This window comes from Neomonachus schauinslandi, chromosome 1, assembly GCF_002201575.2.
Source record: "Neomonachus schauinslandi chromosome 1, ASM220157v2, whole genome shotgun sequence".
Classification (NCBI taxonomy): domain Eukaryota; kingdom Metazoa; phylum Chordata; class Mammalia; order Carnivora; family Phocidae; genus Neomonachus; species Neomonachus schauinslandi.
Window position 1 is genome coordinate 126,216,166 of NC_058403.1, and position 16,058 is coordinate 126,232,223.

At 36.0% G+C, this 16,058-nt stretch overlaps 1 protein-coding gene across 1 annotated transcript in view; it reads left to right on the top strand.

The window, feature by feature from the left end:
• Window positions 1-16,058, top strand: part of ACAD11 (acyl-CoA dehydrogenase family member 11) — a 106,894-nt gene that overhangs the window by 24,664 nt on the left and 66,172 nt on the right. Inside the window, exons 6-9 of the mRNA XM_044915633.1 lie at window positions 5,323-5,464; window positions 6,010-6,131; window positions 8,220-8,326; window positions 9,575-9,701. Coding sequence (XP_044771568.1) covers window positions 5,323-5,464; window positions 6,010-6,131; window positions 8,220-8,326; window positions 9,575-9,701 — 498 coding nt within the window. The remainder of the gene's footprint in view (window positions 1-5,322; window positions 5,465-6,009; window positions 6,132-8,219; window positions 8,327-9,574; window positions 9,702-16,058) is intronic.

Here is a 16,058-nt window from a genome sequence, read left to right on the forward strand (position 1 = left end):
AAGGACAAAAATTGTTAAAATGTCTATGCTACCCAAAGCAATCTACACATTCAATGCAATCCCTATCAAAACACCATCCACTTTTTTCACAAAGCTGGAACTAATAATCCAAAATTTGTATAGAACCAGAAAAGACCCCGAATAGCCAATGAATGTTGAAAAAGAAAGCCAAAGCTGGTGGCATTACAATCCTGGACTTCAAACTCAACTACAAAGCTGTAATCGTGAAGATGGTATGGTACTGGCACAAAATCAGACACATAGATCGGTGGAATAGAGGAGAGAACCCAGAAATGGACCCTCAAGTCCATGGTCAACTAATCTTCGGCAAAGCAGGAAAGAATATGCAATGGAAAAAAGACATTCTCTTCAACAAATGGTGCTGGGAAAATTGACAGCCACATGCAGAAGAATGAAACTCGACCATTTTCTTACACCATATACAAAAATAGACTCAAAATGGATGAAGCACCTAAATGTGAGACAGGAATCCATCAAAATCCTAGAGGAGAACACAGGCAGCAACCTCTGTGACCTCAGCCACAGCAACTTCTTACTAGACACGTCTCCTAAGGCAAGGGAAACAAAAGCAAAAATGAACTGTTGGGACTTCATTAAGATAAAAAGCTTCTGCACAGCAAAGGAGACTGTCAACGAAACTAAAAGGCAACTGACAGAAGGGGAGAAGATATTTGCAAATGACATATCAGATAAGGGGCTAGTATCCAAGATCTATAAGGAACTTAGCAAACTCAGTACCCAAAAAACAAATAATCCAGTCATGAATTGGGCTAAAGAGATGCATAGACATTTCTCCAAAGAAGATACACAAATGGCCAACAGACACATGAAAAAGTGCTGTACATCCCTTGGCAACAGGGAAATACAAATCAAAACCACAATGAGATACCATCTCAGAACTGTCAGAATGGCTAAAATTAACAAGTCAGGAAACAACAAATGTTGGCGAGGATGTGGAGAAAGGGGAAACCTCTTACACTGTTGGTGGGAATGCAAGCTGGTGCATACACTCTGGAAAACAGTATGGAGGTTCCTCAAAAAGTTGAAAATAGAGCTACCCTAGGACCCAGCAATTGCGCTACTAGGTATTTACCCCCTCCAAAAAAATTCAGTGATCCGAAGAGGCACCTGCACCCCAATGTTCATAGCAGCAATGTCTACAATAGCCAAACTGTGGAAAGAGCCAAGATGTCCATCGACAGATGAGTGGATAAAGAAGATGTGGTGTGTGTGTGTGTGTCTATTTATACACATACAGTGGAATATTAGCCATCAGGAAGGATGAATACTTACCATTTACATCGATGTGGAGGGAACTGGAGGGCATTATGCTGAGCGAAGTGAGTCAGTCAGAGAAAGACAATTATGGTTTCACTCATATGTAGAATATAGGAAACAGCACAGAGGATCATAGGGGAAGGGAGGGAAAACTAAATGGGAAGTCATCAGAGGGAGAGAAAAGCCATGAGAGACTTTTAACTGTAGGAAACAAATTGAGGGTTTCTGGAGTGGAGGTGGGTGGGGGCATGGGGTAATTGGGTAATAGGCATTAAGGAGGGCACGGGATGTGATGAGCACTGGCTGTTATATACAACTGATAAGTTATTGAACACTATATCTGAAACCAATGATGTACTATATGTTGCTAATTGAATTTAAATAATAAAAAGTAAATAAAATAAGATAAAATATTCTTTAGTAAATGCTCGTTGGTAATAAAACTAGGTTTGAACTCCAGCCTATAGACTTGCAATGTTATATAATTTTTTCTACATTGTACTGCTTTTCCTCTCTACTGGAACTGGTCAACCTCAGGGGTGTCTTTGTCCTTGACCATACCCGCTTTGCCTTCTGTTTCTCTTATTTCTTATACATCCCCTGAGATGCTACAAATTTGATTGCTCTTACTTTAGAATCCATGGACCCTAATGACTTCATTTGACTTCTTATCCTGCCTGACCCATGGGGGCATGATCAATTATTTCAAAAACTACTTTCTTTATTGTCAATTGAATTAATAATTCTTTGTCAATATATACAAGTAATATAAGAGTTATAAAGTTTCCTGACCTTACATTACTTATTATTCCAGAATCTTCTCACCTCTTGACTTTATAGAGTCTCTAACCCTAATCTTGGGTCATTACATTTTTGCTTCAGAATGAAGTCATGAATCAGGTTAACGGGATGTGGGACACATGTATGTTGCATAATTTCATCTAGGCTGTAACCACATCTTTTTGTAAAATCTATTATTTAAATTTTTTTTCAAATCTTTTCCATTCCTCTCAAACTACCAAGTTGCTTTTCTCATTTAGATTCCCACTTTCAGTGTATGGTCTTGCCTTCTACTTGACTCACTTTTGTCCTTAGTTGCTTTCTGGCCCAAGCTGCTTTCTGGGGATCAGAGGCCCCTTGAAGTCCTTGATGTTGTTGAAGACGTTTCAGCAATATCTCTGTCATGCAGATTGATGGGTAAGATTTTTCTTAAGCTTCATTGCCACGAAAAGTTGTCACTCTTAAGCAGCTGATTTGTTTTGAATCTATATACACTATAAATATTTTGACTAATCATGATTCTCATTTTATTTCGTCCATTGAAAACTCAGAGCAGTTTTTGCTGTCCACACTAACAACTATATATGACCTATGACATTTAATTTCATGTAATAACCTTACCCCTAGTTTTATCTTTTTATATAAAATTCTATTAATATCTTCTTCCCTGCCTTCTTCATCTACTTTTTGTCATGTTGGATTGCATGTGTTTCTTTTGTTTTGAAAAGGTAATATACATACATGTTAATAACATTCAGTAGTACAGAAAGCACACATGGAAAAATAAAATTCAATGTAAAAGATAATCAGCAAAATGAAAAGCTATTTGTTGTGCTGAGGTTTCAGAAAAACTGTCAGAAGTCATTTTAGTAATAAGTTCTTTAGCAGGAAGATGAACTAGTAAAGGTTCATTTTAACTACTAGGAGTTAGGCTGAGCATGATATAGCTCTATACACAAACAAGCATAAATGGTATTCTGATAAACTATTGCTACTTAATTTACACTAATTGATGAACCATCAGCTTTTCTCACTGGACATTGTTTTATAGCTTTGTGCAACTACCTAAAAAATGTTTTAGATATCTTGAAACTTAACTCCAGAGAAGATTCCCAGTTTTCATTGAAAAAAAGATAATTCTTAAGCGAGTGTCTCATCTTCTTTTCTTTGGATGTTAAGAACATAGAAACAAATAGAGTCATATAGAGAAAAATATGTCCAATCCTTTTTTGTTGTTTTCTTAACAACTCTAGCTCATATAGTAATTTATAGTACAGTATAACCACAACAATAAAAGGTCTTAAGTCAAATCATTGAAGAGGGGGTGATCAATTTTTCCCTTAGTTATAATAGGGATTTTTTTTTTTTTTTTAGTTTCAGAGGTAGAGTTTAGTGATATAATAGCAAATTTTTGAATGCCCACTATATGCCAGGCTCTGTACTTATTCATGGAATTTTGGCAATCTATTATGTGCCAGGGACTTTGCTAGGAACTGGTAAACAAAACAGATACGCTACCTGTCCTCATTTAATTTTTACACTAACTCTATATAAGAAGTATTTTATGGCTGAGAAAATTTGCAGCTCAGAGAGGTTAACTAGATTTGTCCAGAGTTACACAGCCAATAAATGGTGGAGCTAGGATTTGAATATAGGTCTGTCTTATTCCAAAGTCTGTTCTTCCACAAAGTTACAATACTATGTACAAGTGTGCCAGAGGGGTGAGGGAGAAAGTTACATAAAGGCATGGAACCCAGTAATTTGCATTGCCTAGATGAGCCTGCTGTTTTATCTGGCTTGGATAATCCTGTGTAGATGATTGCTGCAGCCTCCTCACTGGCCCCCCCTACAGTCTATTCGAAACATAGCAGCGAGAGTGACCCTCCTAAAATACAGACTCTATCAGGTCACTCCTCTGTACCAAAACCTCCAGTGGAAGTTCCCCTCCCTATACCTGATTCCTTCTTTCTCCATACCTTGAAATAACCACAGCCATTGCTATTAGTTTGTTGTATATCCTTTCATCTTTGAGTATTGGTTTATGACCTTTTTTATTTAAACAAAAATAGTTTCAACTATATGTATTCTGGCAAATTGCTTTTTCCCTTGTATTTACAGTTGAATATCATATCCTGTGTTCTTAACATGAGATATATATTCCCTTGATATGTATTGTGATAAAGTAGAATGAGGAAAGTTTTCTGTTTTTATGAGATCCAAATTACATGACTGTTCTATGCTGCTATATAATTGTGAATTTTATAGTCATAAAACAAATAGTATCTTTTATAACAACTATATTTTTGTAGCTACAGCATGAAATAACTCATTTTAAAAATTACCATTGCATCGGGGCACCTGGTTGCCTCAGTCAGTGGAGCATACAACTCTTGATCTTGGGGTCATGAGTTCGAGCCACATGTTGGGTGTAGAGATTACTTAGAAATCTTTAAAAAAAAGAAAAGAAAGGGGCGCCTGGGTGGGTCAGATGGTTAAGCGTCTGCCTTCAGCTCACGTCATGATCCCAGGGTCCTGAGATCGAGCCCTGCTTTGGGCTCCCTGCTTGGCAGGGAGCCTGCTTCTCCCTCTCCTTCTACTGTTCCCCTGCTTGTGCACTCTCTCTCGCTCTCTCTCTGTCAAATAAATAAAAATAAAATCTTAAAAAAAAAAGAAACAAAAAATGCCAAAAAAAATTAGTTGCCATAACAGTGTAATATTTGTTATGCTGTAAGATTTATCACCAGAGCAAACTCTTTTTTTCCTTAAAGATTTTATTTATTTATCTGTCAGAAGAGAGAGAGAGCACAAGCAGAGGGAGCGGCAGGCAGAGGGAGAAGAAGACAGAGGGAGCCACCCAGGCATCCTGATAGCAAACTCTTTAACTGTATATGACATGACATGACATAGATGCTTAAATTTTAAGTAATTATTAGAATTTCTTCTTTACCATAGTTAACCCTCAGTTGAACAATTTCAACTGCTTTTGTTTCCCCTCATTACTAGAGATATTAAGGGTATGTAAACTAAAATACAAGAGAACTGATGGCCAATAATGGAGCCCGCGGACTTGGCTCTACATATTCAAGGCTAATTAGTTATTTGGTAAATGAGATGTGCCATTGTAGGTAAAGACTACAAACTATGTAAACTAAGACTTGCTTTTGGTGGAAAATAGGATTTCATTTATTTCCCTGTTTTAGTTTTGTATTAAATATGTTAAAACCTTTTTATTTTTAATTGCAGTCTCGAGTTATAGCTATACTGGATTGGGAGCTTTCAACCATTGGTCATCCTTTGTCAGACTTAGCTCATCTCTCCATATTCTACTTTTGGCCACGGACAGTCCCAAGGATAAATCAAAATTTTTACTTTCAAGAAAACATAGGTATGAAACCATAATGTTGCCTAAATTGCTATTAATATCAAATTATATTTATTCTTCATAATTAAAAGGTAAGATTATATTGTAATTTTAGATAAGTAGCTTTTATTTGTTTCTTGAAATGTTTCTTTTTTTTAACGATTTTATTTATTTATCTGAGAGAGAGAGCGTGCACGAGCAGGGGGGAGAGGCAGAGGGAGAGGGAGAAGCAGGCTCCCCACTGAGCAGGGAGCCTGACTCGGGACCCTGGGATCATGACCTGAGCCGAAGGCAGATGTTTAACTGACTGAGCCACCCAGGCACCCCTTTTGAAATCTTTCTACATCATTTTATTCTTGATTTTTCTGAACAATAACCTTTCACTTTTAGTAATTTATGATAAAATGTAACCCTTTCTATACATCATTCTTTTGGAAATCAACATTCAGAACATGTTTGTTATGTGGATTAATGGTTATTCAGTATTATATAAATATGTGATATTATTACATTTGAAATATTTACCATGATATCTTTATTAAATTTTATAGTGTGTGCTGTTTTTATAGGGATACCATCAATAGAAGAACTGATTTCAATATATTGCCGCTGCAGGGGAATTAATTCTATTCTCCCTAACTGGAATTTCTTTCTTGCCCTTGCATATTTTAAAATGGCTGGAATAGCACAGGTAATTGATTTTTCTTAACCTATTTTTCACCATTATTTATTAGTGTACTGTTCATGATATTTTCTGGTCTTCAGGAGTTTTATGTTTTTGTTCTTAGATCATTTTGCTTTTGATAATGACAAATACCAGGCACGGGTGAATATGAATCCAGAATTTACAGAATAGGAATTTGGCAAGGGAAAAAATTGAGTAGCAAAATGTGTAATCATTTTTTGATATGATAAACTTAAGAGATAGGGGAGGGAAGAGAGATAGAAATAATGATAAAAAGAGCAAAGCATGTGAAGATTGGTTATTTCCTGAATATCCAATTTAAGAAAGAGATAAAATCTTTTAATGATGTCTGTTTCAAACTATAAAACCATTTATTAACCAGGGCTGGTGATGAGGAAAGAAATACTTTTGCATGTCCCAAAGCCTAGCACAGTACCTAGATTATAGTAGCCTCTTAATATATATTTTTGAGAGAATAGATGAGTAAGATTTTCCATTTTCTAACAATGTCATATTTATGTGATTAATTTTAAGAGGAAATTGAGCATAAATTCAGTTTTTTTAAATTACAGCTTAATCTAAAATGTATTTTTTTAGGAGGGAGGGGCAAAGGGAGAGGGAGAGAAAGAGTCTTAAGCAGGCTCCATGCCCAGCACAGAGCCTGACATAGGGCTGGATCTCACAACTCTAAGATCATGACCTGAGCTGCAATCAGACTCTGATGCTTAACCGACTGAGCCACCCAGGCACCCCTAAGATGTATTTTTCTTTATACTGATTTAGTTTCCATGTGCTTTGAACCTCAAGAATTTAAGACATTGAGATGCTTCATCAGTGACAAAGTACTAGGGGCTTGGAGGAGTAAGTAAATAAGAGATTTTAGAAACAACAAAGAATGGGAAAAGGATTAAGGTTTTTTTTTTTCCTTGTCTTCAGAGTCCATGCTATCCATGACTAATTGAAATGTCTTCTAGGATATAGTTGTATTACATCTCATCCTGTATTTTAGAATCATGTTAATCATGTGGGTTGGATGGGTTTCTCAAAAGAGGATTTATGGTATGTTTTTTGTATTTGTCAGTTTCCACAAATCAGATACCAAATGGGCTTTGAACTTAAAATGGATTTTCATTTCAAACAAAAGTTTGACTTGGGTTATGTTGTAATTAATATGTATGTCATAGACTATATGTGGTAACAGGGATGATCATAAACATTGCATTCTAGCTACAAATATGAAATTGGAAATGATGGAAGGACTGTTAAGAGAGTTATATGGCATAAAGAATTACATGAAGAAATAAAACTAAAGAAATTCAGTTGATTGTGTTAGGGTGGGATGAGCAGGGGAGAGGAGAGTGTGTTAGCACAGAATATGGAGAAGAAAAACTAGTTAGCATTCAACTAACCCTGTTCGAGGAGACAGTTAATTAAACTAGGACTCCAAAAAAATGAGAGAAAAATATCCTTAGAGATCATCTCATTGCCTTCTCTTTAGTTTTATAGTTTTTCATTTTATCTTGGTTTATTTAGATTTTCCCCCACTGTAACAGGAGAATAGTGATTTTTTTTTAAAGATTTTATTTATTTATTTATTTATTTATTTGAGAGAGAGAGCAGGAGAGCATAAGTAAGGGGAGCGGCAGAGGGGCGGGGAGAAGCAGGCCCCCCACTGAGCAGGGAGACCGAAGCAGGGCTCAATCCCAGGACCCTGGGATCATGACCTGAGCTGAAGGCAGATGCTTAACCAGTTGTGCCGGTGTGATCTTTAAAGTGATCTTTAAAGATGATATAAGGTGATGCCAATTTGGCATCTTTGTTAACTCCTAAGTTCATTATCAAGTTTGATTTGATTTGATTTCCAGTTACAATTCTGTTAGGATTAGAGTGTGTTAAGCAAATGATGTGTGTATACCTCTTTAATTTAGGGGGGTATAATTATCCCTATGTATAAATAAATAGAATTGATGGTCTGATTTACATCTTGATACCTTGTGAGTTTAGTGACTCACATAACTGGGAAACTAGAGAGACTGGATAGCTGAAGAACAGTTTTCAATGAATCTTAATTGCTGTATATTAATTTACTTATAGGGAGTATATAGTAGATATCTTCTGGGAAATAATGCATCTGAGAATAGCTTTCTGTTTGCCAAGGTTGTGCAACCTCTGGCAGAAACTGGATTACAGCTTTCAAAAAGGTAAGCAAAATCAATTCCTTGGCTAAGTCAAATTAGAGCCTTTATTAGATATATGAAGGTTGTAAACTTCAAGGAAATAGGGACTGTTTTTATTGCTTACACCAGGGTTACTGCTGCCAATAACAGCAGTTTTTTGGTAAATATCTTATATGCCTGAAAATAAAGAAAATAACCCAGATTCATGATTAAAAGTTGTTTTTTTGTTTGTTTTTTTTTTTTTTTGCCAACTTGAGCATATAAACTTTTATGGAAATGTTTCTTTTTGTTTGTTTCTAATTTTTTTTTTAAGATTTTATTTATTTATTTGACAGAGAAAGAGGCAGTGAGAGAGGGAACACAAGCAGGGGGAGTGGGAGAGGGAGAAGCAGGCTTCCCGCTGAGCAGGGAGCCCGATGTGGGGCTTGATCCCAGGACCCCGGGATCATGACCTGAGCTGATGGCAGACGTTTAACGACTGAGCCACCCAGGTGCCCCAGTTTCTTTCTAATATTTAAATTACTTACATATACCTATTCAAAATTACATCTTATAAAAGATGATTTATTAACTTTAGAAGTATTGCTCTCTTCCATCATATTTCATGAAATTTTACTCAATCATTTCATAAGTGTCTTTGAAATCCATGTCTCATCAGTGGAGCACTTTTTGAGGCATCTAGTTCACTTGCCAACCACACACTCCCATCTAAGAGATGTGATAAATAGCACTTACTGAATGCATAGATGGTGCTGTCCCTGGAAATTCTGTCCAGGCCACAAGTACCCAGGATATAACATTAGGACAGTTATGTTTTACAATTCGTCTTATAGATGGATGTTTGTGTTCTCTCAACATAACAACTGATAGTGTTGCTCTTCATAAAGATCTTTATAATGACGTCCAGTAGTTGTATTTGTGAGGAACATCCTAAGAATAATTACTACATTTCTGTTCAATTTCTTCACTTTCTTTTTGAGAGATTGTGATAAGTGACTTTATAATAAAAATTCAAAACTACCACTGATTGAGATTATCAGGCTTATGTTTTACCCACATAGTGCTTTCAGCATTAAAGTTTCATGTTCAAAGTAAAGTGATTCTACATTCACCCCATAATATGAAAAACTTAAGAAATTCCAAAATATGGTAACTCCTGAGGGATATTTTGAGGGAGTTGGAGAAGACTTCACATTATATTCAGAAATATATAATAATGATTTGGGACACCTTTGTAACTTCTTTTTTTTTTTTTTTTCTTTTTTTATAAAGAACTTTCAGTACTACATCACCACAGATTGATACTTCCCAACAGTTGTTTGTACTGAGTAAGACCGGCCAGGAAGTTCTTGCTAGGGTGAAGTGTTTCATGAAACAACACATCCTTCCAGCTGAAAAGGTAAATACTGTATAAACAAACAGAATGTATTTGTGCTCAAATACTGTAGATGGATTATGTCTGTTATCTCTGCTTCTAGGCGTATCATGGTATCCTATCTTTGTAGTCAGTCCTTACCTCATTCCCCTCCTCACCTTAGCACTGAGCTGCTGCAGAAGCTGATAAGCTTCTAAAATATGCCAAGGGCCGGGCGTGGTAGCGCGCGCCTGTAGTCCCAGCTACTCGGGAGGCTGAGGCAGGAGGATCGCTTGAGCCCAGGAGTCCTAGGCTGTAGTGCGCTATGCCGATCGGGTGTCCGCACTAAGTTCGGCATCAATATGGTGACCTCCCGGGAGCGGGGGACCACCAGGTTGCCTAAGGAGGGGTGAACCGGCCCAGGTTGGAAACGGAGCAGGTCTAAAATATGCCAAGGGAATGCCACAGATGAATCTTTGGAATTAAAATTCAGTCAAAGGGGATTAACTGTTGTAAAGTTGAGATCCTAAATATATTAGAGTATATATATCCTAAATATATTGAGATCCTAAATATATTACTTTAGGGCCTTTAAAAAAAAAAAAGATTTTATTTATTTATTAGTGAGAGAGAGCACACTCTACTAGGGGGAGGAACAGAGGGGGAAGAATAAGCAGACTGCACCAGGTGGGGAGCTCCACTCGGGGCCCAGCACCACAGCCCTGAGATCATGACCTGAGCCAAAATCAGGAGTCAGATGCCCAACTGACTGAGCCACCCAAGTACCCCAGGGCCTTTTCATAAGGCAGTGACTTTCAGCTTTTTTTTTTTTTTTATGGCCCCCTTTGAGAATTAAAACTGTAGACTAAACAAAATGGACATAACCAGAAAATGTTGCATATCATTTCAATTTATTGACAGATACTACTACCTCTCTCCCCACAGGCTACTACTTTAAGGTGTTAAGTTTCAGTAAGTTCACTGAGGGTAGAGAAGTAACATGGTACATTCATTCATTCAGTTAACATGTAATTATTAGGTACCTAATAATGGGCTAGGCATCTGGAGAGCCATCAAAAGTAAAAGAAAGAACAAGACAGAGCTAATGATTCCACAGAGCCTACACTTGAGCACAAAAGAAAGACATTCAGTAAGAGATGATAATGCTGTGAAGAAAAGATAAAAGCTGTTATGAAAATACATAAGGCAGGTGGGGTCAGGTATATGTGTGAGTTGCACACTGGTGTAAAAATCGTAAGAGTTTAATTTTAGTCCATTCCTAGCACAAGGTAGGTGGTCATGAACAAATAACTCACTCTCAGTGCCTCAGTTGTTCATTTGTGATGTGCGTAAGTATGAGTAGATATACAATAAATTCTCATTTTAATTTTCTAAGATTCTGAGAGCTCTAGAGCTAGACTGACAAAATCAAATAGGAAACTGAAAAAGACCAAAATTCTTTAAACAAAAGTGTTCAGAGTTGATATGTGTTTATAGGGCAGTTACTGTTGTTGCTTGAACTACATAAATAATTATCATATTTTTAATAAAGAACTGGCATGAGGTGAATTTTGCTGACAGTAAGGTATAGTTTTTTTTTAAGAAAATGCTACTTAAATAGTCTCCACTTAACAGAGAAAATATACAGAAACAGGGATTTTACAAGTAATACAATGGCACTAAATTCATATCTTTTAATAGTTCCTCTGAATCTAAATGGGCTAAATGCCCCAATCAAAAGACACAGGGTATCAGATTGGATAAAAAAGCAAGACCCATCCATATGCTCTCTACAACAGACTCAGTTTAGACCCAAAGACACCTCCAGATTGAAAGTGGGGGGGGCAGTGGAAAACCATTTATCATGCTAATGGACATCAAAAGAAAGCTGGGGTAGCAATCATATCAGACAAATTAGATTTAAACCAAAGAATGTAATAAGGGATGAGGAAGGACACTATATCATACTTAAAGGGTCTATCCAGCAAGAAGATCTAACAATTGTAAATATTTATGCCCCTAAAATGGGAGCAGCCAAATACATAAGCCAATTAATAACAAAATTAAAGAAACACATTGATAATAATACATTAATAGTAGGGGACTTCAACACCCCAGTCATAACAATGGACAGATCTTCTAAGCAAAAGATCAACAAGGAAACAAGGGCTTTGAATGATACACTGGACCAGATGGACTTCACAGATATATACAGAGCATTCCATGCTAAAGCAACAGAACACACATTCTTCTCATGTGCACATGGAACATTCTCCAGAATAGATCACATACTTGGTCACAAATCAGGTCTCAACCGATACCCAAAGGTTGGGATCATTCCCTGCATATTTTCAGACTATAATGCTTTGAAACTCAAACTTAATCACAAAAGGAAATCTGGAAGGAACTCAAACACTTGGAGTTAAAGAGCATCCTACTAAAGAATAAATGGGTCAACCAGGAAATTAAAGAAGAATTTTTAAAAATTCATGGGAACAAATGAAAATGAAAACACAGCTGTTCAAAACCTTTGTGATGCAGCAAAGGCAGTCCTAATAGGGACGTACATAGCAATACAAGCCTTTCTCAAGAAACAAGAAAGGTCTCAAATTCACAACCTAACCGTACACGTAATGGAACTGGAGAAAGAACAGCAAATAAAGCCTAAGCCAAGCAGGAGAAGAGAATTAATAAAGATTAGAGCAGAAATCAATGAAATAGAAACCAGAAAAAAACGTAGGACAGATCAACGAAAGTAGGAGCTGGTTCTTTGAAAGAATAAGATAGTCTTGCTCTTTCATTTATAAATGTGAATGGGAAATCAAGGGAAACATGAAGCACAAAAAAGAAGTATCACAAGTTGGGTTGTGATACATCTGCTGAACTTAATATTATGCAGCTATTAAAATATTTACAAAGAATTTTCAATGTAGGGATGCCTGGGTGGCTCAGATGGTTGAGCATCTGCCTTTGGCTCAGGTCTTCTGCCTCTCCCCCTGCTCATGCTCTCTCTCTGTATCTCTCTGTCTCAAATGAATAAATAAATAAAAAAAAAGAATTTTCAATGTAAAAGAAAATGCTTTATTATAAGTAAAAAAAAAAAAGCAATCTATAGCTTTAACAGAAGATTGTCAATATTTTGTGTGGCAGGGAAAGCCACAGTCATTTTGTCTTTGCAGATTATTCAAATCTAGAATATATCCATGCATAATAACATGAGCTTTTTCTTCCATTAAAAATCTTAAACTGGGGGACCCGGCAGGCACAGCCAGTGGAACATGCAACTCTTGATCTTGGGGTTGTGGGTTTGAGTCCCATGTTGGGTATAGAGATTACTTAAAAATAAAATCTTAAAAAAAAATCTTAAACCAACATCTGTAAAAATGTTTTATCCTGTAGAATGATTCTGAACAATACTAATCCCTGTCTGTAAACATATACATTTGAAATGATAACTGGAGAAAAGTAATTAGCTTTTTCAAAATAGGAGGGGGAAAGCCTGTGAGATTCTATCCAATATTATTATAACTAAGTTTATAAAAATTAAAAGTCATGTCTAGAAAACAAGATTATGTCACACGAATATTTTAACAGTATACATCTTTAGTCAGACTCTTTATGACTTTTAATACTTTTACGTATTTTTCCAAATTTTCATAATGGGAAAAAGTAAGCTTCATTTAAACTACTCAAATGACCTTTGAAATTCCTTAGAATTCATAAAGTGAGAAGAACATAAGAACCCATTTTCTATGAGAATGTTAAAAGGTAATTTTTCCTATTTAAAATGGATAGGAGGGGGCTTGAGTGGCTCAGTCAATTAAACGTCTGGCTCTTGATTTCAGCTCAGGTCATGATCTCAGGGTCATGAGATCGAGACCCACATTGGGCTCACACTGGGTGTGGAGCCTGCTTAAGATTCTCTCTTTCCCTCTGCCTACGCCCTTCCACGTGTGCATGCTTTGTCTCTAAAAAAAAATAAAAATAAAATGGATAAGGAGTCTTAAAAAATAGCATGTAAAACAAGAACTAGCAACATAGTGTTGAGAATACACTTACAATGTAATGAGAACATTAGTCATATTTTCCTATTCAATATAATAATATACTAGTAAAGAACTGTTGCTTTTTTCTAATAGACTTAAGTTTAAAGTGAAAAACATATTGCAAATTTTTTGTAGGCTCAGATTTAAGATTCTGAACTAACATACTGCAAAGCAATATCTCAGTCAGTGAATGAGGAAGTTAGATGTTAAAGGTGCTATTTGGGGAAAATTGATCAGGCATCAAGCGTATTTTCTGCTTTCTTCTTTCACCAATATACTGTTTTTCATACTCTAAGAACTAAAGAAAGCTTCTTTGTAATGAGATATTTTGTATTAATTCTGACTCCTGCCATACTACAAACAGATTTTGCAGATCTCTAAGCGGATAGACTTTAGAACAGGTATTAAATCACACAAGTTTTTAAATAATTATGTTAACACTGGATAATTTAATTTCTCAGAACTGTAGTATCATAAAGAGGTAGTAAGAGATGATGAGTTCGTAAATGTATTGCATAATATATTTCTTATCAAACACAGTAGCATTGACTATTTCCATGGCCGTGCAAGGGATGGAAATAATAAACAACCCTAAACAGGAAATCTCCAATTCAGCTGACTTCCTGACAGAAATGATGAATGCTGTTCATCCTGGTTAGAAAGTCCTTTGTCTTCTTACAGTTTTCACTAAATACATCAGTTCCCTAGACCAGCCATGCTTAATAAAAAGAACGTATTTGTGTATTATATGATTGTAAAGGAGTGGAACAATTTTAGAAAATAATTTTGTAATGTGGCCTTGTGACAATAGTCACAGATTTTATTTTAGTAATTCTACTAGCCTAAGTTTAAAAAAAAAAATAGATACGGAGATGCTATAATAGCAAAATATTAGAAAATGCCATCATAGCCCATATTTTAGTTCATCTTGATTCTTTTATTTGCACAAATTAGAGATTATTATTACTGTTTTATGTGGCTAGTTTTAAATTTAGATTTACCCATGTATTTATCACTTTATTTACTGGTTCTTCTTGCAACTCAGATGTTTCTTTTAGGGTCAAGTTCCTTTAATGAGAATCTAGTGGTAACCTTTTCTTTGATCTTTCTTTTTTCCTTTTTTCTGCTCAGGAGAGGTAAGTAATGATTCAGATTCAGATTCTCTCTGTTTCTTTTTTTCTAATGCCTTTATTTTGCCCTAATTCTTGAAAGATTGTTTTATTGGATATAGAATTCTAGGTTGACAGTTATTTTCTCTCAGCAAGTGAAGACATTATCACACTGATTTCTGGCTTCATTTGTTGCTCTGGGGAGTCAGTTCTCAATTCTTTAATTATCAGCGATCTGGGGGCACTTGGGTGTTTCAGTCAGTTAAGTGTCCAACTCTTGATTTTGGCTCAGGTCATGATCTGGGGGTCATGAGATCAAGCCCCACATCAGGCTCTGTGCTCAGCGGGGAGTCTGCTGGAGATTCTCTCTCTCCCTCTCCCCCTACCCCTCGCTTGCTCTCTCTCAAATAAACAGATAAATCTTTTAAAAAAATTATCATTGATCTGTCCTTCCACCCTCCCCTCCTTTTAAGAGCTTTTATTTCTCTTTGATATTCAACAGTTTGTGCTTTGGCTTTATTATGTTTTCTGAACTTGAGGATTGGTGTTTTTCATCAGTTCTAAAAACTCAGATGTAATTTTTTCCGGTATTCCCTCTTCTCATACTCTTTATCTAGGGTCCCCAATTAGACTGATGTGAGAACTTTTCTCTATATCCATCATATCCCTTAACCTTTCATATTTTCCTTCTATTGAATTTTTGTGCTTCATTCAAGAAAGGAGTAATTTCTTCATATTTTTCTTCCAATTTATTTCTTTTTTCAACCATATCTAATCTACTTTTCAACCATCCCTAGGGCAGTGATTCTCAAAATTTGGAGTGTCAGAATTGCCAGGGCTAGTAAAGAATACAGAAACTGTAGGCTCATTGAAGTAGGATAGCTCGTGGATACTTGTGTTCTCATCAAGTGCCCCAAGTAATTCCAATACCACTAAAGTTTAAGAACCACTGCTTGGATTTTTAAATTTAATTAATGTGGTTTTTCTTCTCCTCAAGTTGCATTTGATTCTTTTACTTTTTTGGTTGTTGTTGTTCTTTTACAAATTTGGCCAATTTTGATAACCCTTGTCATACTTTTAATTCCTTCCTTTATTCTTGAAATCTATTGGACACAAATACTTTATTCTGTATCTGATCATTATTTTATCTGTAGTCTTTGGGGAGTGTGATTCTGTTGTTACACTATTGGTTTTGTTAATTTTTGCTAATGGTGGCTTGAAACAAGTAGTTTAGTAACACCTGAAGA